Genomic DNA, 25928 nt, shown 5'->3' on the forward strand with positions numbered 1-25928 from the left:
GCTGCATATCAGATACGTATTTCAGTACCACATATAAAAGCGTCTCAAACCGGGATTGAAAGTGTCTGATTCAGTGTGTTTATCTGTTCACGCTGACACACAGACACACATCTGTGTCACATATGAAGGAAGTTGGACCACTTTTACCTGCTGTGTGAACAAAGCCTGCCTGTTTCTTCTCTCTGCTACACTGTTCGTTTCTTCTTTTTGCTTTCCTTTGTTTCTTGTCTTTATTTTGCTTTTCGTTACTTTTCTTTGCTTATCATTTCTTCTGTTCGCTTTACTGTTCATTGCCTCTCTTCACTTTTCTTTGCTTCTCTTGGGTTTACTTTCTATTTCATCTCTTCACGTTGCTTCGCTTTCGGTCTCGTTCCCCCTCTTGTAACAAGAGTTGAGTATGTAAGTATGTGATTTTAACCACGGAGGTGCTGCAGAAGTTCACCAGAGCTGTGTATCAGACTGACTGATGTCCTGAGGGCAGGTTTTGTTTTATTTATTTATTTATTTATTTATTTATTGTTTAACTGGGTCAGACACATGTGTTTGATTTGAGGGCCTCTCCCCCCCACACAGCCGCACATGACCCACAGCCCCTTCAGCGCTGTGCCGTTACAGATAAGAATGAATGAATGCTGTGCTTATCAGGCTTCTTTTTTGGTGTGTATCTTATATCTTAAATGTCTTTCTCCTTCTCTGTTACACACACACACACACACACACACACACACACACACACACACACACACCCTACTGAGTTTAATTGTGCATGTTTAACTGGCCTGTCTCTTGATTTTTTGCTTCTTCTTCTTCTTTTTTTTTTATTTCTCTCCTCTTTCTGGCTGCACTGTTTAACTAGCTGACGTGGATGCAGGTAACCACTTTCTTTCTCTGCTTCTTTTATCCGCCCTTCTCTCATTCTGTCTATCTCTCTGTTATTATGGGGATAATGGGTCGTTCCATGGGGAGCGAGCTTGGCTTGGTGTGTTACCTTCTTCATGTGGCTTGATTAAGTTCCTCCTCAGCGTGGGCAATACACCAACACAGCATCAGATCATTTGAAGGCATTGTCCCCATATTTAGTCTTTCTGAGATATGTAAATAAGCAGTAGTAACATGCTGATTGTTAATTATTGGAATAAGAGAGTGGCAAAAAGGGCTGGCATTCAATTAGCTACTTGGTACTATGCAGGTTAAAGAGTTACCTTGCGCTGGTTGTTGTTTACAGACCCCCTTTTTTATCAGTGCTAGAAATTATTAATGAATTATCTGCTAACTAGCAAATAAACAGTTGTCTGACTGAAGCTGTTGGTTAAAAAAAGCTATAAAATTTAGTTTAATTTTATTTCATTTCCAGTGAACTGCAGTTCCTTTAAATTAAATTAAATGCCTGAGGGCACAGTAGACAGTTGGTTCTGCTAGGCAGGCCTATTAAAAATGGTGCATGCAGCTAAAACTACTGGTGTTCAAGACCATTTTTCAAGCAGTCAACCATATCAAAAGCAAAACTCATCAAGCACTGCTGTGTCTGATCCACTCAGACCAGCGCAACACACCCTAACACAACCACCACCATGTCAGTGTTACTGCAGTGCTGAGAATGATCCACCACCCAAATAGTACCTGGTCTGTGAGGGTCCATGGGGGTCCTGAGCACTGAAGAACAGGGTGAAAGGGGGCTAACAAAGTATGCAGAGAAACAGATGGACTACAGTCTGTAACTGTAGAACTACAAAGTGCACCTATATAGTAAGTGGAGCTGATAAAATGGACAGTGAGCGTAGAAACAAGGAGGTGGTCATAATGCTACGCCCGATCGGTGTGTACAGTAATGTGTGCCGTGATATGCGTTACGATGTTATAGCTGTTATATACTTTGCCCAGCCCTGCTTGCCTTCTGAAACAGCAAACAGCCCATTAAACCGTTTTACCCTCTTTCTGTTCTGCTGAACACTCTTCCTCCTTAGAGCTACAGACAGCTGACCATTACAGCTCAAACGCAGAAGCTCTTTCTGCATGGTTTGCATCAGCCAGATGAACCTTAAAGAAATCAAGCTAAAGTGAAGGAAGTGGCACGCCATCCCCTCTTTCTCCCTCCGTCTATCTCAGTAGATTTGCTGTTTGTCATCCTCCATTTCACTCACTTCATCATCCGATTACTGTTGGAATCACTGAACTGGATCTCACGGTCTTGGCTGGGTCACTGGGAGACCCCTCGGTGCACTGAAGCAGTGTTTGCTGAACCTGAACAGTGTCAGTGTTTACGTTCTTGTGTGTTAGTCTGAGATGCAGCGGTGAAACAGTGATACAGTAATACTGTGTTTGATGGAGTCTCTAAGTGGAGCTCCAGCTCTAAACTAAGCTGAGGTTAACCACATGGAGAAAAAACAGAATGCGTTTAGTGAGAGGGTGTGTGTCTCTATGGCTACGTTCACATTTCAAGCCTCCTCGCTCAAATCCGATCTCTCTGACATGATTTAGGTAAATGACTCAAATCTGTCATTAATGTGACGAACCGGCGTCCTGAAATGACCCTCATGAGCTCATCCTACTCAGTAACGTCACGTGAATGAATCACATTCATCATCAGCACAAACTAACGAGCAGAACGAGCTTCGCTGAGAAGATAATTAACTCTGATCAGCTCTCAGCTTCATTATTAGAGCGAGACGAAGGAGAAAAAGGTGAGATGAGCTGCTTTTCCACTGTTTACAGGCTTTAACTTCTGTTCGGCGCTGCTGCCATGGTAACGCTGAATGATGGCGCAGTGGAAAAAAGCACGTGAATTCTGATCTGAGCTTCACATTAAGGTCACATGACCACGAATCGGATACGTATCCGATCTAGCACCACACATGAAAGTGACTCAGGTCGGATTTGTAAAGATCAGATTTGTGTCCACACAGCCTTGAAAACATCAGATCTGAGTCACATTAGGGTAAAAAATCAGACTCGTGCTACTTCAACCTGGTAATGTGAACGTAGCTTTTCATATGTGGTTCTAGATCGGATACGTATCCGATTTGTGACCACGCGACCTTAATGTGAAGCTCAGATCGGAATTCATGTGCTTCTTCTCCGCTGCGCGTGCACCATCATTCAGCGTTACCATGGCAGCAGCGCCGAACAGAAGTTAAAGCCTGTAAACAGTGGAAAAGCAGCTCATCTCACCTTTTTCTCCTTCGTCTCGCTCTAATAATGAAGCTGAGAGCTGATCAGAGTTAATGATCTTCTCAGCGAAGCTCGTTCTGCTCGTTAGTTTGTGCTGATGATGAATGTGATTCATTCACGTGACGTTACTGAGTAGGATGAGCTCATGAGGGTCATTTCAGGACGCCGGTTCGTCACATTAATGACAGATTTGAATCACTGACCTAAACGAGTGTGAACCATCGTGTCAGAGAGATCGGATTTGAGCAAAAAATCGGATTTGAGCAACGAGGCTTGTAATGTGAACATAGTCAATGTAAACTCCTTCTGCACTCCTCTCTCTCTCTCTCTCTCTCTCTCTCTCTCTCTCTCTCTCTCTCTCTCTCACTGTATTGTCTCTCATTTCTCTCTATTCTCTCGCTCTCACTTCTCTCACTGTAGTTTATCTCTGTTCTGTCTCTTCCTGTCTTGCCTTCTCCCCCACCTCTCTGTTCTCCTGCTCTTCGTCTCTTACCTGTCTCTATCTAATGTCTCTGTTCTGTCTCGCTTTCACTTCTCTAATCCCTCTCTCCCTGTATTCTGTCTCTCTTCTTTCTCTCTCTCACCCCTCTCATTGTATTATGTGTCTCTTCTGTCTCCGTCCGGGTTTCTCACCCGCCTCTCTGTTATCACTCTCTCGCTCCTTCACCTCTCTTCTTCCCTCTCTGTCTCTCTCTCCGTTCCATCTCACCTCACTCACTGTGTTATGTCTCTCTTTTTTTCTTGCTCTCTGTTTTCTCTCTCTCTCTCACTGGAGTTTATGTTCTGTCTCTTCCTGTCTTGCTCTCTCCCACCTCTCTCTATTTTCTCTCTCATTTCTTTCTTTCCCTCTGTTCTTTCTTTATTCTCTCTCTAATCTATCTCTATTCTGTCTCTCTCCTCTCCTCTCTTCCTCCTTGTGTCTTTGTCTTTTTACTTCTCTCTCTCCCTCTCTCTCTCCTTTCCCGTCTCTTTCTCTCTCTCTCCCCTCATTCCCCTTCCTCGCTCCCTCTCTTCTTTTCCTCTTCCTCTATTTCCCTCTCTCTTGCCGTCCCTCTTTTTCTGTTTCTCCAACTTCACTCTCTCTTGCACTCTTCTACTCATTTTCTTCTTTTCCTTTCTTTCTCTCCCTTTTTCTTTCTTTCTTTCTTTCTTTCTTTCTTTCTTTTCTCTTCTCCCTCTCTTCCCCATCTCTCTCTATCTATCCCTCCTCTTCTCATCCTTTCTCCTCCTTTCTCTTGCTCCCCCTTCTTTCTGTCTCCCTCTTTTTAAATCCCTGTCCCACTTCTCTCTCTCCGTCTTTTTACTTCTCTCTCTCCCTCCCTTTCTCCTTTCTCTTCTCGCTCTCCCCACTCCTTCTCTTTGCTCCCTCTATTCTGTTCATTTCTCTTGCACTCTTCTACTCCTTTTTTCTCCCTTGTCTTTCTCCCACCATTTTCTTTCTTTATTTCTTTCTTGCTTCCTTTTCTTTCTTTCTCCTTCTCCCTCTCTTGCTCTATCTTTTTTGTCTGTCTCTCTGTTCAGTATCGCTTTAAATCCCTGTTCCTCTCTCTCTTTCTGTCTTTTATTTACCCCCCCCAGACCCCCCCGACCTCTCTCTCTCTCTGCTGTACTGTAATGTGTTATAAATAACTGTGGCTGAGGGTTCTGCCTTTTCGCCGTTGGCTCTTCTGAGTCCGCTTCCTCTTCCCTCGCGGTACCAAAACGGCCAACCGTGTCATTATGGAGAAGCGGCTGGCTGTTCCAGCCTGGCCGTCCCGCCTCTGCTGCACACACAGCGACAGTCACTGTCGCTCACACACACACACACTCACTCACACACACACACACACACACACTCACTCACACACACACACACACACACTCACACACACACACACACACTCACTCACTCACACACACCCACACACGGAACCAAACAGACAGTCAGGCTTTCACTGTACTGAAACATTTAGAGTTAGTCCTCATTTTCACAGCTGTCAGGAATCAGCCACCATGGATTTTAATGAGAGGAGAACATAAGAGCTTTTAATCTGGAGAAAGACTCAACATTCAGAGAAGCAGCAGCAGCAGATAAAGCACTATCAGCAGAAACCATGCCAATGCCAATTTTTTCAGCTTTTCTGAGTCACATAGTGCTCCAGCCGTGCCAAATGTCCTTAAGCACATACATATATTTACATATGTGCATTTCGACACTGTTGTAACAGAAGCTCTCCGATTTAATTATTTCATTTGAGAAGGAAAAAGTGCTCCTGACTTTATTTAAATTAATGATGTGGGAATTTATAAGTAATTTTAAATAATGTTTAAAAAAAAAAGTATAAAAAAGCCCAGTATAAAGATCAGCTGCTGTTTTTGATATGACACAACATTGAAGGTTCAGAAACAGCATAAAAAAATGCTTGTTTTTGTTTCAACCCCAACATAACATTCCTAACTGGTCTTGAACAAAATACAAAATAAAGGTTGATTTGCTTTCCTTTTCACAGTCTGTTCATAGTCTTAATATTAAAACAGCATGTTTGGAAAGCTGTTTGACCCAGACGTTTGTTTGTATTGATAAAGAACAGTCCAAAAACTTACACTATGAAATTTAGGTGTTAATGAATCAGTAAATTGCTCAAACATGTCGCTGTGAAACAGAAAAAATTACCAGAGATTGTTATGATTGAAATATGCCCAAATGCAGTGCTATATGCTGTCAGTAGAGTTTCCTGTTTAAAAATGCATTGACATGCCAGCTGGGTAAATGGCTTCTTACATCAGGACAGTGTATCATGATGATTACTGAAAGAAACTATAGCTCAAGCACCAAAGCATCAGATGCATAAGTTAGGAGTTCAGAGGTTACACAAATAATAAGCTTGTTTTTTTGTGTAAGAGAGTGGGCTGCAAGCTTTTTATGTTATTGTTTTAAAGAAACATGGAGTCAGAATTGTTTACACCAGTTTTGATTGGATCCAGACGTCTGAAGTATTTAACGCCTCTGAAGGCTTTGTCATTGCATGAAGTGGTTAGAAATACAGAGCCTGATGCCAGAGACGTCTTACAATAGTTTTAAGGTAAGATTTTGACCTAAAACAGGGATTCTCAACCCGTGAGTCCTAAAACAATAGCGAAGATCTGCGTTTGATTTTTGGCCAAGCAGCAATCTGAGTAGTTAAACTCATTCATAAACTAATGACAAAGAAGCAGATGTCTAGTAAGATTTATTATTATTGATAAACTGCAAAATCTGGTTTCTGTGACTGAAGTGAAATGGATGCTCTGATCTTTTTCAGGCCCTAATTCAGGGGTTTTCAGTGTAAGCAATTAAGAAAAACTATTTAAAAAAAGGTTGATTTTGGTTTTTCCCTGGGCTGCTATGCTTTATAGTTATAAATAGATGGGCCTTGGGGTGGAAATGGTTGAGAACCCTTGACCTAAAACATATTTTTAAAAATCCATTCGTTGTAATGAGGGGCATGCAGGCCGTTGTAAGGCAAAATAGTTCCAAAACAAAACCTATTTTTTCATTTTTTAACATTTCAGTCTTAACAGTATCAACAATGCATCTAAAAACTCTGAAGACGTGAAGGTTCACTGGTTTTGGATGGTAAATAAAATGTCTGTATTTGTGTTGTAGACATTATGACCCCTGGTTCCCGTCACCACCACTTTAAAGAAACCAGAGTTAGCAAGTTTCTCCACAAAGTACCGTCTCTCAGCACATTCGGAAGTCTGTTAAAATTCCCTTTTAAGCCACTGTAATTAGTATTGCAGGCGTCCTTCCTTCCATCCTTATCATTAGGGATTTGGTCTTTTTCCTCCTAAAGCTTCCCTGTATCGCTCATCCTCTCTCATAGTCCAAAGGGTGAACAGCTGGAGGTCAGAAGCGCAAGGTCAGTGGTCAGCATGTCTTCTCCAATGCAGTTCCCCGGCGTCCTGAGCCGAGCTTGGGCCGCAGAAGATAGTGAGGCTTTTCTTCCACGTTTTCCAGCAGGACTTTTTCTTTTGACTCAAGATAATTATCACTGTTTAGCTTTGTGCAGGCTAAGACCCTTTGACCGTTCCACTGACCACCTCTCACACACACGCGCACACACGCACTCACACTCAAACCACACACAGAAATCCCCTCCAATCCTCTTATCCTTTATTAAATGAACCGCCGTTTGCCCTCAGCTTAACCTCTGAGAGTGACATGACGTCTTAGACTTTCTCTTTCATTGTTAACTCACTCTGTGCTTTCATCTGACCTCCAGTGCCATCTCTCACATGTAGACTGGTTCAGAGGTCAAACTGGGCCAACTGCCCTTTCCTTCAGGTCAGCCTTGCAGAGGACAGATAGAACAAACTAATCACCAGACTTTCCCCTGGACTTAATTAGTCCTGTATACTCAGGATATCAGGTTGTTTGGTGAGGTATTTGCAGAGAAAGTGTAATAATGTAATGATCGATCGATTGATTGATTGATTAACCCAAAGGTAAAAATGCCTAATTGGCAAATTTTCAAATTTTCAAACTCAAGCCAGATGTTGTTAGTAGGGACACCAATGATATCGGAATCATATCGGTATCGGCAGGTAATTACTTTTAAAAAATGTATCAGTGTCGACAAATTTTGTTTGAAATTTTGCCAATTTTTCAAACGGGTATTTGATAATGTATGTAGGTAATGCTAGTCTTCTGAATTATCTGAATATTTGAATTGCTGATCCAAGTAGATTTAGTCCCAATTTCTGTGTAAATGCTTATATATCAGAATCATACATTAAAAACATCAAATACCCACACATTCCCACAATTTTCATGTCGGTGCTTCTCTAGTTTTTAGCTATAACAGGTTAAATAAATAGTTTACTGTCAAAATTTCTGCATAATCGAATGGTTGAGATGTAAACTTAAGTCATGCTGAGAGTTTTGATTCAAAATGATTCATTGTAGAGAGACTTGCTGACTCATTTCTTTACAATGATGGTGATAAGAACCATAAAGCAAGAAGTCACAAATACGGCATTTTATTTACTTTCCAGTGTGAAGCTAAACGTGTTTTCTGGGTTTCTAGAGGGGAAAAAGTTTGATTTGGGGACTATTTTTCCAGCACCCTGCATGTACCTCTCCATTATGAATTGATTTAAAAAAAAAAATACATTTTAGACCAGAATCTTACCTCAAAGGTTCTGTATGTTTCTAAAGGTAGCTTTTAAACACTTCAGATCATAATATATCAGAAACATAATGCTGTATGCTTACAATTTACTGCCGCCAGCCAAAAATCTTAGATGCTCTTTGTATTTTAAAAGTCATTTTTACGGAGTATATCACTGAAGAGACGCCATCTGAGATCCAGCTTATAGATCAGATGGAAAAATGTGGCAAATTTCAGTAGAAAAAAAGAGTTCAGCTTCTTTTATTATAAGGTTTTTAAAATTATATCACCCATCCATGTGACTGGAAAGAAGACAGTTACAGCTCTCGTATGACCCCCACCTTTAGAATGAAGCTTATAAAATATGAAAGTTGTGAAGTAAAGAATATGACGAAGTGCGTTTTGGAACCAGTGGTGCTTCTAAGGAGTTAAAGAGGTTAAAGAAAAATATAATAAGCGCTTACTGATCCAGATTGTGTTCTGAATGAGTTTGCACTCTGTGTGTGAAAAAAGCATGAGCTTTCAACAAGAAAGGAAGCTTTGTGCATATTTTATATAGTGATAGAAAACATAGTAGCGCTCAGAAAATTCTGGTTCTTCCTGCTGAAATTGATGATAATTTTACTGTTGCCATTGGGGATGCGAATGTAGTGTGACTCCTTTGGCAGCAGATTTAAATGAGCATTTATTTATTTATTTTTTTAATTAATTCATTAACTTTTTTTATTGGGGCTCATCAGGTTGAGGTTAAAGCACACCAAAAGCAAAACAGTCAACTGATGATTGCACAATATTGATATATCGAGTGGCCTTCTGTCTGCGCACCCCGGATAATCTTTACAATACTACATAGCTGGTGCTGCTGTAAGATTAGGATTTATTTGCTGCCATTAACGCACCCTCCTCAGTGAGCTCCAAGGCTGTATTTATCACTATTTAGAATAATAGTGCTGATATATGAACAGCTATTGGCTTTCATGGTCAAATGAAAACTACTGCAGAGACAAAAGGAGCTGATCCAAGGTCACTTAGAATTGCTTGAAGTTTCGGCTTAAAAGTGCTGCTTCTGTAAAGTTAATTCATTTCATTACATTATTAAATATTTTACAAATACTTTACTTAATATTTACTGTACAGAAAGGTCAAATTAGGATTTCACCAGATTTGCTGGCTGTCTAAGCCAGACCATTGTCCTAGCTTTAACATTAGCTCACATTAGCTGAGCCGGTTTATGAGGAGCCTGGCCGCTTCCTATTTCCCCTGTTATATCAAACAGGACTGAAAAACTAGTCCTGTAGAGGGCGCCCACGAGTGAGTCCTCAGTGAGTAGGAGTAAATGGAGCTCAATGGCTAAAAACGAAAAGTTAAAATAGTTTCTAATCACTCGCCCAGAACTTTCCTTTCATTTTAGAAAGTAGAAGAATGTATTTAACTAAAAAAGCAAGGTAAACTCACCTGTAAGTTTCCTTTTTTCTACAGCAAACGGGTTTTGGGCAGCAGAACGCTGGCATTACTGCTTCTGTGTACTGATTGGTTGGCGAGCGGTGCAGCTCATTGGCTGTTTGCGCTGATTGGCACCGTTTTAAACTCCTATAACTTGAGTTTAAAAGCTCTTAAAAATATAACAGCAGTGTTAAAATGTTTTATTCTGCTCTGTGCTCAGGAAATAAATGTATTCTTTTATATTAAAAATGTTGAAGCATTTATAAATAGGATTTTGCTCAAATGCTCCATATTCACCCAGTCATTTTGGACTCGCTCGGGAGCGCCATCTAGCGTTTGAGAAACCCAGAAAACATTACAGAGTTGGAATTCTCCTAGAAATAGCAGGCTAACAGGCATCCAGTTCAAAATGTATACGCCACAGTTTTAGGGCCAATAAAAAGCTGTCATGCATTTTACCAAAGCCAAAAAATACAATAGAAATACTTTTACATGATGAGCTAAACTTTTAGTTATTTAGTTAATTGCTTTCTTGAATCGAATTGTGTGCAAAGTAATTTTTTTTATACTCTGTTATGGTTATTAAAGTGAACAGAACCGAAAACTTTATTAGAAATAACATGAAGTAAAAGCTCTGTGATTTATTTCTGCTCAGGAAAGGACCAGGTCAGTGCTGTAACCCTGGTCAGCAGCACTGCTCTTTCCTCCCTGGTTGGCATTCTCATGTGTTATTGCGCTACAGACGTACTTCCATGCTGCTTCCCTCTACCAGCACCAGTCAGAATTGGCCCCGTACAGGACGATGACCGCTAAACTGTTTACATGATTCCCCTGCATTCAGCCAAGAGGTTGTTTACGCATCCGCATTTAGAAGGATATCTCTGCTGTGAGAGGGGAAAGCTGAGCCAAACGTAGAGTCTTAACTGGCTTAGAGTTAGGACGTGGCCTCTAAGCCCCGGGGCATAATTCATCAGATATGTATAATGGAAATTTTACATGCGTATAGTAAGTATTGTGTATGAGACGGTGATGAACACGTTCACTCCCTCCATCTCCATGTCACCCTTTGTGGTCCACCAGTCACCATCCATTCTAACTGTCATCTATAACCATGTCTTGGCACTTTCCTTGTGTTTAACTGGCTTCTTCTGTCCTGTAGGTGGACGCTTTAAAAAGGAGATAGTAGTCGACGGGCAGAGTTACCTGCTTCTTATCAGGGATGAAGGGGGCCCTCCGGAGGCACAGGTGAGTATTACACACACACGCTGCATTCATCAGACGCCCGACAGTACACAGCCGTTTTCATTTTCACATACAGTACTTTGCAAAATTCAGTGACCACTCATCATTTATTTAATGTTTAGCCAAAATGAAAATCTAAAATAAAATAATACACTAAATAAATGAAATAACAGGGGTTTATAAGAAGAAATAGAGAAAATAGGACTTTATAAAAAGAAATGGAGAAAATAGGGCTTATCTGAATGTGCATTGGTACCCAGTCTTGCTTCAGAGCTGTTACTGAGAAAAGTAAACTTGCAAACCAAACAAAAAAATGCTGCTGGTGTTCTTAGAACAATGGATTGGCCACCCCAGAGTCCAGATCTCAGCATCAATGAATGTATTTGGGGTAGTTGGATCATGAGAGGCACAAAAAAACAAACCAAACTGCTAAGACTGAACTGCACAGTTAGGAAAAATACCAGTGCAGATTTCTTTGAAAATCTAAAAGCGCATCTCCCAGAAAACATGTAAGTTGTGATAAAGACAAAGTGTGGACGCACTGAATACTGAACAAGTTAATATTATTTTATTTATTTTTTTATTATTATATACTGAACAACTAATATTATATTTAGTTGTTGAGGCTTCTGTGTAATATTTTCTGCTTATTTTCCCTTCGCTGAAAAATAAATGGCCGTTTTGACTGAAACTTGGATAATTGAAGAGGGGCCTCTGACTCTTGTATGGTGCTGTATCAGTATATCTGATATAGTACTTAAAGGGGAACTCCATCGATTTTGCAAATTTGATTAACCATTTAATGGTTTAGATGTAAACAAAATCATTCGGAGTAGTTCGGTGTGAAATTTAGAGTTGAAATTGGTCACCATTGTGGTGCTAGGAACCAAACGTCCATGTGTCTATATTATATTATTGTTTTTTTATTGGGTACTATTTTTTTCCTTACAATGCCCTGCATGTACCTCTCTGTCCTGAACGCCTTTTGGGGAGCAGTCTGACTGCAGAGACAAAAATTTACACACCCTCAGTTTCACTCCAGCAGAAACTGGAATCCATTTAAGAAACGAACGTTTGTGTGTGAAATAAATTAGTCGTCGTTAGCTACCGTGCAGATATCACTGTCAGCCGTTAGCTTAGAACAGACAGTCTAATGTGGGCCATGCAAAAAAACAAACACTCTACCTCGCTGTCCTGTCCCATGAACTGGTAAGCAGTGTAGCAAGTAGTTTGTTGTTGAGACCAGCACTTTCCCATCACCCTGGGCTGCTCTGTGTTGGCGCCGGCGGGTTCTCTCCCTCCCTTTTGTCTCTCTCTCTCTCTCTCTCTCTCTAAAACGCTGCAACCCCTTTGTGTTTTCTGGTTCAAATTGATATGGATCTACGACATTTTGAAAAACAGACCTCCTCAAAGTCCTCCGCATACCAAAATAGGTAAGAAAACCGTAAAAATAAACTGTAAATAAAAGCGGCTGCCGGCGTTAGCAGTGCTGAACGGCTGTAACTACAGGCGAGTAACTACAAAAGCACATTAGCTCGCATTGACAGTTGAGAATGTGGTTTTGAGAGGAAAACTTGGTACTAAAAATACGTTTTAGGCCAAAACTTTATAACAAAACTAGCACAAAACGATGTCTCATATATCAAGCTGCGCATTTAGAACTATTTTGTGTAATAACTTAACGGGATGTAGCTTTTAGAGCCATTAAACGTGTCGGACGTCTGGTTCCTAGTACTGTAATGGTGAACAATTTTGATTCTGTGAATTCCTCTGGAAAACCGCGTTTCGCACCGAACCACTCTGAATGATTTTGTTCACATCTAAACCATAGAATCATTAAGTAATTCACAAAATCGGTGGAGTTCCCCTTTAAGGCTTAAAGAGCAGTTGATAACATCTAACAAGCAGATGTGTTTGAACAACATTCCTAACCACAGTCGGTGTTTTAGCAAATCATTTAGCAAACCATTCCATGGTGCCAGTGCAGTGAAGCCCATGAACTTAGATTGAGTAAAGAAGAATGAATCTAATTTGGGCTTTGGACGGCAGCTTTAAACGTCGTGCTTTGCCACGGTTCGTCCGTTTGGGACACGCTGCTTTGATCAGTTGGACGTTACAGTAAGGCCGCAGGGTAGTGATGTAATGTGGTTCGCACGGGGTCAGTGACATCTATTTACACAAATAAGATCTCCAGTGCTCTTCTGCCAATAAGCACAGGAAATCCCACGTACTTTGTACTGCAGGTCTCTCAGGAATGCTAACACTGAAAGGCTGTGTTTTATTTTATTTAAACTGGAATGCTGAGCTGCATAAAGAAAACTCCCTCTCTCCCTCTGTCTCTCTCAGTTTGCGCTGTGGGTGGATGCGGTAATCTTCGTCTTCAGTCTGGAGGACGAGATCAGCTTTCAGACAGTGTATCACTACTACAGCCGCATGGCCAACTACCGCAACACTGCTGACGTGCCCCTGGTGCTTGTGGGAACTCAGGGTGAGTTGGGGTCCAAAGCGTGCTGGGAAATGAATACGTGCCATTTGGATCTTCATGTTATGTTGTATCATGAAATGCTCACAGCTAGGCTGAAGTCTTCTTAACTGTCTTTCGCACAAGCTCAGGAATTGGGTCATGAACATTCTTGTTTTGCCTCCAGTTTCTGATCCCACTCATAAAATGAAAGAGTGTAATGCTGCTTGCTGACAAACCCAGTAAGTTAGACCTTGAAAATACAGGCTTAACAGAAATGTGCTTTCACTATGGATGGCTAACCTCAATGTCATGATCATGACATAACCTGTTCAGTTGTTTTTGCAGATTCAAATGTTTCTTGCAAAATATTATGGGTTTTGTTGCTGAACTGAAAGCTGGATGATTCAGTTACTTCCAATCCATAATCCACATTCAGTTCAGTGTAGAGTCGTTTCAAAGGTTTGGGCACTCCTGGTCTAATTTATTGATGTTATAAGTGAAAATAAGTTCAGGTACATTTTTCATTCATCATGATACAAACAGTGTAAATGTTCCCTCAAAGCTCCAACAGTGGTTTTAAGGTCTGATTGTGAACCTTAAATAAGTTTCTCCAGGTGAAAAGTTCGTATTTGTACCTTTTCATAACCGAATGTTTTAAAACAGAACAGTAAAATAAAAGCCTGGAGACGAGACGGGGTGTGTGGAGTCAGTACAGCTTAGAACATATCATTTCAGTGGATTATGGTTCAGTTATGTTCCCTGACTAAAGGTACTGAGATGCACCCTTGAGGGTTCCACCCCAGTGACAGTTTAGTACCTTTATTTCTGAGAGTGTAGTGCACAATTACCGTACATAAACATATCATGGGGGGGAAAAAAGACACAAAAGTAGCCTGTGCAAAGGTTAAGGCACATTTTATAATTTTATTTTTTTTGTAATATGTTAAGCTTAGCAAATAAACAGACATTGTGCACTAAAATTTGCTAAAAAAAATGTTGTGTTGACTTATTTTCACTTGGAAAAATCTATAAAACGTGTAACATGACCAGGGATTTTCAAACTTTTAGCAAACAACTGTAAATTTAGAATACTTCACTTCAAGATTTTCTAATAAAGATCCTTTATTCGTCCTTCAGATAATGTTTATTTAGCTCAGGCCTTGGCCCACAAAGCATCACCATCAATATTATACATATTGCACCTTTCACAAGCTTTACAGGGACATTTGCACATTAATAAACATTTCTGTGAATGTGCCAGTTTAGCCAGCTTGGTTTATTTTTAACTGTTTTTAGTGCAACTGATTGAGCATGTTTACCGTATTTGAAGTGCTTTGCTGACATGGTAGCAATTCTTCATTGACTGTGATTAGTGCAGTGTTGAGAATTTCAGCATATGTGGCCCGTTGAGAAATTAATTAAGTCATTCAGATTGTTTTGATGAAAAAATGCTATATTATAGAGGAACTTAACAGTCAGAATTGTGCTCAGTGACTGTAAAAGGAACTCAGGTTCCAAAGCATTTAAAGCTTCTGAAAGCTTCCACACAGAAAGTTGTTATGCATGATGGTGACATATACAATATGTATCTTTGTAAAGTAGCATACACTAATTATGTCTGTGAAATGTACGTGTGAAAAATAGTATATAAACAAAACGTATGCATTTACCACCATTTTAGGAATATTAGTATTACATACTTCGATCTGTCCATTTTATCAGCTCCACTTACTATATAGGTGCACTTTGTAGTTCTACAGTTACAGACTGTAGTCCATCTGTTTCTCTGCATACTTTGTTAGCCCCCTTTTACCCTGTTCTTCAGTGGTCAGGACCCCCATGGACCCTCACAGAGCAGGTACTATTTGGGTGGTGGATCATTCTCAGCACTGCAGTGACACTGACGTGGTGGTGGTGTGTTAGTGTGCTGCGCTGGTCTGAGTGGATCAGACACAGCAGTGCTGCTGGAGTTTGTAAACACTGTGTCCACTCACTGTCCACTCTACTAGACACTCCTACCTTGTCAGTCCACCTTGTGGATGTAAAGTCAGAGACGATAGCTCATCTGCTGCTGCACAGTTTGTGTTGGTCATCCTCTAGTCCTTCATCAGTGGTCACAGGATGCTGCCCACAGGACACTGTTGGCTGGATATTTTTGGTTGGTGGACTATTCTCAGTCCAGCAGTGACACTGAGGTGTTTAAAAACTCCAGCAGCACTGCTGTGTCTGATCCACTCAGACCAGCACAACACACACTAACACACCACCACCACGTCAGTGTTACTGCAGTGCTGAAAATGATCCACCACCCAAATAGTACCTGCTCTGTGACGGTCCATGGGGGTCCTGACCACTGAAGAACAGGGTAAAAGGGGGCTAACAAAGTATCAGAGAAACAGATGGACTACAGTCTGTAACTGTAGAACTACAAAGTGCACCTATATAGTAAGTGGAGCTGATAAAATGGACAATGAGCGTAGAAACAAGGAGGTGGTCATAACGTTATGCCTGATCAGCATATAAAAGAATGTATTGTCAGAGGAACGTCATCACTTTTCTCTAGAAAGGATAACCATGACTTTGTTTACTTCTCAGTAAGCAAATAATGCTGTCATTTGAACTCTGTGCTATTCCCTTTCCTTTAATAGTGCAGTCTCACCCATTTGTTCCTGCCAAATGCTGTGATCAGCTCCTGTGTTTGATGCTGTAGCTCCATCTGTAGGCTGAATTGCAGTACTGCAGGTTCTCACCATGTTGCAGCACAGAGTCATTGTTGGACACATTGATGCAGTATCAGTTCAGATTCGTTTTAATCTATTTAGAATTAAATGGATTTTCCTGAGATTATTTTCCTGAGATAATTATTGAAGTCTTTTTAGACACTCTAGATTGTGGGTAATGTTTTTTACTCTAGTAATATTGTTTTGTTTTTATTTAGTATGCACCAAAGCACACACCTGTAAACCATCTCCAGTTAGGTGTGTTTTAGGGTACAACAACGTGCAAACCTCACCTGCATGCACAGATTCAAACTATTTAATCATAGACATTACTTCACCTGCTTTTCCCCTTTTCTGTATTTTAATATTTCATACTACTGGTAAAACCTTATTCTGCGTTCGTTTTGCTCGTGTTATTATTTTGCTATCCGGTGTCGACCCGAGGAGGATGGGTTTTTGAGTCTTGAACTACATTAGCATTACAAGCCTCGTTGCTCAAATCCGATTTTTTGCTCAAATCCGATCTCTCTAACGCGATGGTTCACACTCGTTTAGGTAAGTGACTCAAATCTGTCATTAATGTGACGAACCGGCGTCCTGAAATGACCCTCATGGCACATCCTACTCAGTAACGTCACGTGAATGAATCACGTTCATCATCAGCACAAACTAACGAGCAGAACGAGCTTCGCTGAGAAGATCATTAACTCTGATCAGCTCTCAGCTTCATTATTAGAGCGAGACGAAGGAGAAAAAGGTGAGATGAGCTGCTTTTCCACCGTTTACAGGCTTTAACTTCTGTTCGGCGCTGCTGCCATGGTAACGCTGAATGATGGCGCAGTGGAAAAAAACATGAATTCCAGTCTGAGCGTCACATTAAGGTCACATGACCAAGAATCGGATACGTATCCGATCTAGCACCACACATGAAAGTGACTCAGGTCGGATATGTAAAGATCAGATTTCCACACAGCCTTGAAAACATCAGATCTGAGTCACATTAGGGAAAAAATCAGACTCGTGCCACTTCAGCCTGGTAATGTGAACATAGCCTTTGTTCTTAGGGTTTCTTCCTCTTGCTCTTAGGGAGTTTTTCTTTTCCACTGTCATCATTGGCAACGCTCATGGGGCCTCGGACCTGGATTTTTCTGTAAAGCTGCTTTGTGACAACACCTTTTATGCTCTGTAAATAAACTTTGACTTTGAATAGAGGGTGCCATTCACAGACAATAAAAATGTTCTGTTAAAGAGGAATTCCCCTTATTGTTTAGAATTAAATAATTTAATAATGAAGTTGTTAAAATGTAAACAACCTCATTCAGAGTGGTTTCATGTAAAATGGTCTGTTCTAGAAAAACTTCAGAGTTCAGAATTGTTTTACTGACGTGTTTATTATCTGTAAACGCTACCTCACAGAAAGTTATTACATATTACTTTGCTTGAGACATTATTTTTAAAAATCAATTCATGTTGGAGATGCATGCAGGTTGTTGTAGGCAAAATAGTAACTTGTTTTTTTCAGATTTACCACTATTTTCCCGATATCATCCTTACAAATAAAAATAAAATGGCTGTATTTGCGCTTTAAACATTGAAACCTGGTTCCTGTCACCACCATTGTGAACAATTCTGAATTGATTTCCGTCAGAATTCTCTATAGTGTTTCTCTACAATGCAGTACTTCACATCAGACCACTCTGAATGACTTTGTTTACATCTTGAAAAGTCGTTTTAACCCTTTGTTTTCTTGTGCAGAACGTTGCAGAGCTACATTTGAGATATTCATACTATCTTGTGTTTTAATGTAGCTGTGAAGCTTTGTGTTGAACTGTTGTCCTGATTTCTTGTCTGCAGATGCTATCAGTGCAGCTAATCCTCGCGTCATTGACGACGCTCGAGCACGCAAGCTCTCTAACGACCTGAAAAGGTGCACGTACTATGAGACCTGCGCCACCTATGGCCTCAACGTGGAACGTGTCTTTCAGGATGGTAAGTTTTCATTTTCACTTTTTCAGGCAGGAGTGCAACTGCAAAGATGTTTTTTCAGATTTTATTTCACTCATTTTTTTTTTATATCTGCATCTGATCTGTGTTTAGGAGCACAAAGCCTGCTCGGTTTTTGTTGTGTTATGTAAAGTATCATCTGTTATATAATCTGCTTATTCATGAGTGGATTTTCCTGAAAGTCATTGTGTAACACTGGAACAAACAGAGCTTGCTGTTATGTATCGAGCAGATTTCGTCTCAGATTCACCAAAAATAAAAAAATAAATGCCCAGCACATTGTTTCCTCCAAAGCAGAGCATTGCTAAGGGCTGGTTAGCTGCCTTTTAATGCGCTGATTAGTACGTAGAGACCTTTAAGCAGAAAACCTCAGAGAACAAGGTGACTTTTTTCTGTGGAATAGGCCGACCAGCTCAGGTCTGAATCAGGCCTTAATTGCATGTTAAATGGTCCATCTCGCCTCCTGCGCTCAGCTGAGCTGCTCTTCAGTCCTCCCAGCTCGTTGTGGTGCCTCAAAACTGAACTTTAGTGAACTAAACTGTATATCAGCAGCCACTAATTTCTTTTTTTCTGGTATCCAGATTAGTGTTCTAACATATTTATGAACGCTGTGGAAAATTGATGTCCCTTGGCTGCAGTCCTGGCCGGATGTAATTGTACAGGGTGCTGTCCCATCACATTTTACAGTCTGTCCACTAGGGGGCACTCAGTGTTAACAAATGAATGTTAATTTTCAGTACTTGAGACTTCTCCAGTGGTCACCCACCCTCCTCCTGGAGATCTGTTTACAAGACTTCAGCTTCAGTCCAGTTTTAGTTAATCGAGGACTTTGTTAGTTGTATTAGTGTAGCAGATTAGGGCTTGAATTAAACTCTGCATGACGATCTTTGGTGACCTTTATGACTAAGGTCAGATATCAGTGGCTATCAGAGGTTTTATTGTAGGTGTTGCAAAGCTTGAAACCCTGTTTCATCTTAGTAGGTTTGTTTTGCCAGGTCCATGTAATATTGACCAAGGAGCAATTTGTAGTAAATATAACATGTTAATGAGTAACATTTAATAAAACATTTTCAGCGCTACGTGTGTTGTCATATATAGTTTTTCTGTGATCAGCAAAATATTGCAGTGGATTTTTAACCTTTGCAAAAATGATTTTTTAAAATGAATTAATATAATAAGATAGTTGCACTGCTGTCTGGCATGCAATCAGCTTTTAGCATGCAGTTTATGCAGGTGGGCCATTCTACACAAACGTCCATTTTTGTGTCCCTAACATTTACATATATATTACACTTCAAAAACATGTTAGAATTACAATTTATTTATGTTTTAAAACAAAGCAATAAGTTATTTTAACAATTACACCTTCTTGAGCATCAATTTGGCAATATTGGTTTTTAAATCAATCATATAGAATTCCAAGCACCACAGAAGAGCTCGTCCTCACAGTGCCTGAGGCCATATTTTGAAGTAAAAACATGTTTTTCTGCAATTTTAACTTCAATGATCTATACATGACTATGGAATATATAAATTACATGGAATAAAGAAAACAAATGCCAAATAAATATTATAAAATATCTAATTTCATGATATATTTAAAGTATATAACGAAAGGTCCCCAGGAGTCGTGTCACTGGTGTTACCGCGTAACAAATAATCTCTTATTTTGAAATAAAAGTCACACTGATGACATCACTCGACATCCTTTTACCTATTTTCTGAGGATCTATGAAGAAAAGCTCATGGTGAGTCCACTGTGTCTTTCAGTTATCAGAGATTTTCTCATTTAGCTCATGATTTCATATGAAGCTTTTAGCTGAAGTCACTGGTGTGACCGACTTTATTCTGAGGTAACTGTGAAAAAGTAGAATACAAATGGATTAAATTACATATTTTAGTGGATATTCCATGATTGACATGTGGTTTGATGCTCTATAGCAGCCGTTTTATAAAATGCATTGTTCATTAAAAATGTCTCTGGTGTTCCTTTATTATGAGTAACACCAATGAGGATCGGTAACACCAGTGACTCCTATGTGTAGAATGACCCAGCTACTTTACACTGTTTGTTGTTGACAGGTTCACTATAATTGGTGTTTTTATGATACATGCAGTGTTCTAGAAGTATTGACAATACCCACGGTATACTCAGAAAACCGTTTTGAGACAATTTATCTACATAATGTTGACTTGATGCGAACATACTCTTAGATTTGTAGTATTTTATTTACTTAACTGCAGTAGATGTACAGTGTAAATGTGAGAAAGATGGTTGGATAGAAAGAAGAGCAGTCTTGAGTTTGAATATGTATGACAGACAGCATGCAGCCTCCAGAACTCTGTCTGTGGGGAAATCAGTTGGATCAAAACCCATTTCTTGCCTTTCTGCTGCACCACCCAGCCCTACAGGGCCCTCTTTAGCTCACCTGGGGCCCAAGTCCTGTACTGGGACCTGTGTGTGTGTTTATATTTAAAACTACTTTTGCATTGCCACATGGTTATTCTAACGAATGGTCTTTTATTTTGCATCCTCTTGTCCTAATTATGTAGTGTTTCTGCACATGTATTTTTCTAGATCATCTAGCCCTGTTACAATCCCTTTTCATTTACAAACTAAAAATGACATTTTGGCTTTTTAAAAGGAAGATAAGATTAATTATTTTGCAGGTTTTGTTAATAGAAAGTATATAAAGTGTAATAGTGTGTTTGTTTAGCTCACACCTTGTGAAATTTGGTTATTTAAAGCTGCACTATGTAAGATTTGATAGCTAGATAGATAGATAGATAGATAGATAGATAGATTATTAATCCCGAAGGAAATTTAGCAGCCAGTAGCAGTCACACAACACAGGACAGTAATAATACAGGCATATATACAAATAGAAATATACAAAAATATGCAATAAGGTCTATAACCTGAGATCAAAAAGGCATGAATGTACAAGGAGGCGCAGGTAATCACTTATAATGACAATACTGAATAAATATGTGCAGATATTGGTACTGAAATAAGTGTCTGAAGTGTGATTTAGTGTCTGAAGTCTCTAAAGGTTTGCTTGTTAAAATTGAAAGCGTGCCTGGTGCTCCTCCACAAATAACATGATAAGATTATTTTGCTACATATTGCTGTAACAATATACTTTCCGGCATATTGGAATGCACTACTAAACCTTTCATGTGATAGACTCGTCTCCCAAATCATACAAAAACAAATTTTCCTCACTTTTTTGGAAAGAAAGGGTCCATATACAGTCCATATATGGAAATTAAGCTGCAAAACAGCCCAGTTTTTATAAATTGTGATGTCATACATCCCCCGATACAGCCTACAACAGTTCAACCCCATTCATACTGAAGTTATAAGGAGTGCTTCATCCCTTTTTTAAGGGGGAAAGTACAGGACAGCCAGTCAGCTCTTGTGTATTTACATATATTGCTTCTAAAGGACAGTGTTTTTATTACATAAACCCACATAAATATCGCATCGCTGTTGTGGGAAGAAAACCTTGTTTCTCCAAAAGGGAAACTTTACAGGAAAAGGAAAAGGCCTACTTTACTCTTAATGTAAGTCAATGGAACCAGACTTTTTTCCCAACTAATTTTGGGCCGTTTCTTTTGCTCCAGTCTTCATGAAATTTACAAACAACGGAAAGAGCAACTTTTTTCAAATTATGACAAAAACTGAAAAACGACAAAAATGGAGATGTGAGGTTTTCTTCTGACAGCAGCGAAATGTAAACCTCTGGAAAAAGAGTGTCAGACCCTTTAATTGATTGGTCAGGATGCTTACAGCACACAGTAAGATGTTTAGTTATTAGCCAGAGACTCATTTGCATGTTACACACAGCTGCGATATCAGTGCTGCCATGAGGCCGATGTCGTGATGACGGTTTAGTAGCGATATATCGTGCGTTTGTGTACGTGTGTATGGGGGGGAGTGATTGGTTGTATGGCAGATGCAGGCAGGCTTGCTGAGCAGTGTAAAATCCTCGGCCCAGGAGGGAGATTTACACTCTAAACGCTCAGCCATTATCCCCTTAATTATTACACTGTTGGCTGCAGCCAAGTCTGCCGTAATTTAGCCCTGTGTGAGAGAGAGAGAGAGAGAGGCGAAGGAGAGGGAGCGTGTCTGTGCGATGGCCAAGCTCATCAGTAGCGCAAAATGAGAAGAAGAAAGGGCTAAATTTCTTATCATTACCGACGCTGTCTCCTTGCATTTCTCATTCCATCATCCTCAATTAATCACGCATTCTAATTATCCACTGTAGTGGAATTCATTGATGAGTACCAAAATGATTATTTTAATGTTTTGTGTCGCAATGGCGTCTTGATTTCTTCTTCTTCCCCTGCCCAGAGGTGTGTGTGTGTGTGTGTGTGTGTGTGTGTGTCCACGCATGCCCACACACTACATTTCGTTTGCTTGACTTGGGCTTATTCTTGCATCAAAGCAGTGCAGTGGCCATAATTACTATGCACATGACCTTAATTTCCCAATGAAGTCTTGGTCTGTTTCTCCACTACAGGCGGAGTCTCTTCGTTTAGCAGGCTGTGTACAACACAATAGTCCTGCTCACCGAAAAATAATTGGGTATGAGCTCCACCATAACATCGTCCCCTCATTAGACGTGCTGCAGACGACCCTTTTGTCTGTTTGTTTTTCTGTGTTTTTCTGAGTTTTCTCTTTGACCCATCTCTGATGATTTCCACAGCTTGAAACAGTGGCATTGTTCGGCGTGACGCTTCAGTTTCATTTTCAGTTAGTTTTTAGACAACATTAATACTAGGAATATTAATATTTGTGAATATATGTGCTGATTCAGATACATGAGCATTTATAAACTGTGGAATGTGGGAGTTAAGCTACCTGGATTAGCATTACGGAAAAATATAGCATTCGTTTCTACCAAAGTAACGGGTAACAAATAACAGTATGGTAAAATGAATGAATTGCAGGAGTCCAGTGTTGCCTAAATGTTCTGTTTTTCTGGAGAACAGTAAAAGTGTCGTCAAATAATGGTGTGAATTAACATTGAATCTAAACTCTGTTACCAATAACTAATTCATAGTTTTATTTTTGTTTTTATCTTCTGAAAAAGGAAGTTTTGGTTTTTAGTTTTGTGGTGAATATATTGTCACAAAATTTTGCAGAATTCCCAGTTGGACTGGATTTTTTCCTTGTAAGGAATTTTACAGTGCTAGATTAAAACAATAGTACACAATGCTGAGCTTGGCTGCTCGAAGACATCACCATTCAGTTCTCAAAGTCAACTCCTCGGCATGTTCACTCTCAGAAATAAAGGTACTAAACTGTCACTGGGGTGGTTCCCTCAAGGGTCCATCTCAGTACCTTTAGTCAGGGACCATAACTGAACCATAATCCACTGAAATGATATGTTCTAAGCTGTACTGACTCCACACACCCCGTCTCGTCTCCAGGCTTTTATTTTACTGTTCTGTTTAAAACATTCGGTTATGAAAAGGTACAAATACGAACTTTTCACCTGGAAAAACTTATTTAAGGTTCACAATCAGACCTTAAAACCACTGTTGTACCTTTGAGGGAACATTTACACTGTTTGTACCTTGATGAACAAAAAATGATTTTAGATCAGCATTGATTCACTGAAAGCATGAGAACTAATGTATTATTCCCACCTTAAAACAATTTTGTTTTGTCCTTGTTGCAGTGGACGTTAGTCTGTGGCTTTGATTTAGATTTATATTAGATTTATAGTAGATGTTAATATAGGTTTCATGTTTTTAAAAATATTTTTTAATGTTGTATTGCAGTAAACAAGTACACTTTTTTACAGCTAGTTTCTTGTTACCAATTATAACCCCAGTGTTTAGTGTATGTTAATTACAGAATTTCTGGATTGTAATTTTTTTTTCTCAAAATAGTTAATAAGCTTTTACCTTTATATCAAAGTTACATGTTAAAAAAAGAAATATACAGTCTGAAACTCCAACCACTCTGACCGTCATTCATGCAAATTCAACCAATATGTTTCTGCACTGAACAGGTAAGTCTGTGAAGTACCTTCTAAATGAAGTATGCAGCTTCTGTGTTACATACCGGGAAGCTGCAGCCTTAGCCACTCTGTCTACGTGTGGGCGGAGCATCTGAAACCTTTTCCATGTCTTTTAAAAGCAGTTTTCTGCTCTATGTGCTGTGACTGAGCCAAAAATTCCCCCAAAATGAACTACTTAAAAATATGAACACACATTTTGAGTTGCCAAGTCAAGTATTTTAGTCTGAAACAACCACAAAAAGGCTGTGAAATTCTGGTGGGTCAGTAATTATAAAATAAAATATAAAAAGTAATGGTAACACTTCACTGTGGGGTTCTGTTCATAAGGCTACATGACACTTACATAAGCTTGTCATGACCACTGACATAACCCTACATAAATGTTTATAGATGTTTATTCCAGTAGGTGTCATCTGTCATAAAGGCTACTTTAGCTAACTTTGATCAAAATTGACAAATGTCATCTTTACAGCAAATGATGCCTGCTGGAATAAGCATTAATAAACAGTTATGTAGGGTTATGTCAGTTGTGTTAGCTTATGTAGATGTCATGTAGCCTCATGAACAGTACCCTACAGTAAAGTGTTACCAAAGTAATATATTCTATCAGAAACGGTTAGATCATTAGGGGGACACACAGATCTTCCAGCTTTCTCGTATTTTTAAACAGTTTATTTTTCTCTAAATTACATATTTAATGTAGATTTTTCAAAAATGTTATTCTGTCAAGTGTACACTCCTTTTTCCATCAATATTTTAATTTTATTTCAGAATTAATAAAAGTGCAGTTTAGCCAGGAAACAGCAATTACATGTGGGCGAAGCATCTGAATTTTTTTCCATGTCGTTTGAAAGCAGTTTCCTGCTCTGTGTGCTGTGACTGAACCTTAAAAAAAAAAATTCAGAAACCCCAAAAATCCCTCCCCAAAATTAACTACTTAAAATATTACCACACATTTTGAGTTGCAAAGTCAAGTATTTTGGTCTGAAACACAGGTCTTCCATCTTACTTGTACTTTTAACAGTTTATTTTTCTCTAGATTACATATTTAATGTAGATTTTTCACATTATTCACTAATATTATTCTATCCGTCAAGCATACGCCCCTTTTTCCATCTGTTTTTTTTATTTCAGAATTAATAAAAGTGCAGTTCAGCCAGGAAACGGCAATCATTTTAAAAAGCGTTAAAGATATCGATGGATTATGTTTTAGTATTGTGCATGTTTGATGATGCCGTTATTGTGCCTGAATCAATTGTTATTCTCCCAAATTCATAACTCTGTGTGGCACAAAAGTCTGTATAACCGAGTCGGCCCACGTTACGCTGAGGACCTTGTCTGGCCTTTCGCCTCTTATAAATGGTAATTGTCAGCAGTTGCGCATGCAGCAATACAGTGGCTTAAATTGTCATAAATCAAGCAGTGCAGATCATCAAGATCACAGAGTCGTGGAATGCCATTGCATGAATAACAAGAGCATTAACCATTAAAAATAATTGGCAGAGTAGTTTTCTGCATTAGATTTATGTAACAGAGTGTTTGTGAAATGGCCAGTGGACAAATAAAGAGCCATTTTATTTATTCAGGGTCAGCCAAAGGTTCAGCCCAGTGGAATGTGGGTGTGGGAGGGGATTGTATGTGATGCTGTATTTGCATGTTTGTATGATTTTCTGTTGAATAGTCTGGAGCTCTGTGTGTGTGTGGTAAGTGTGTGTGTGTC

The 25928-nt window shown here is 39.5% G+C and overlaps 1 protein-coding gene across 3 annotated transcripts in view; it reads left to right on the forward strand.

The window, feature by feature from the left end:
* The window catches only part of agap1 (ArfGAP with GTPase domain, ankyrin repeat and PH domain 1), a 263429-nt gene that overhangs the window by 126037 nt on the left and 111464 nt on the right, over positions 1-25928 (forward strand). For 2 of the 3 annotated variants that reach the window (XM_036569793.1, XM_036569794.1), the window contains exons 4-6: positions 10903-10988; positions 13332-13473; positions 18024-18158. In XM_036569793.1, coding sequence (XP_036425686.1) covers positions 10903-10988; positions 13332-13473; positions 18024-18158 — 363 coding nt within the window. Of the gene's footprint in view, positions 1-856; positions 872-10902; positions 10989-13331; positions 13474-18023; positions 18159-25928 lie in introns of all 3 variants that reach the window. The other variant, XM_036569792.1, reaches the window with a different exon arrangement.

The sequence above is a fragment of the Colossoma macropomum genome, unplaced genomic scaffold (genome assembly GCF_904425465.1).
Source record: "Colossoma macropomum unplaced genomic scaffold, Colossoma_macropomum, whole genome shotgun sequence".
NCBI classification, from domain to species: Eukaryota; Metazoa; Chordata; class Actinopteri; order Characiformes; family Serrasalmidae; genus Colossoma; species Colossoma macropomum.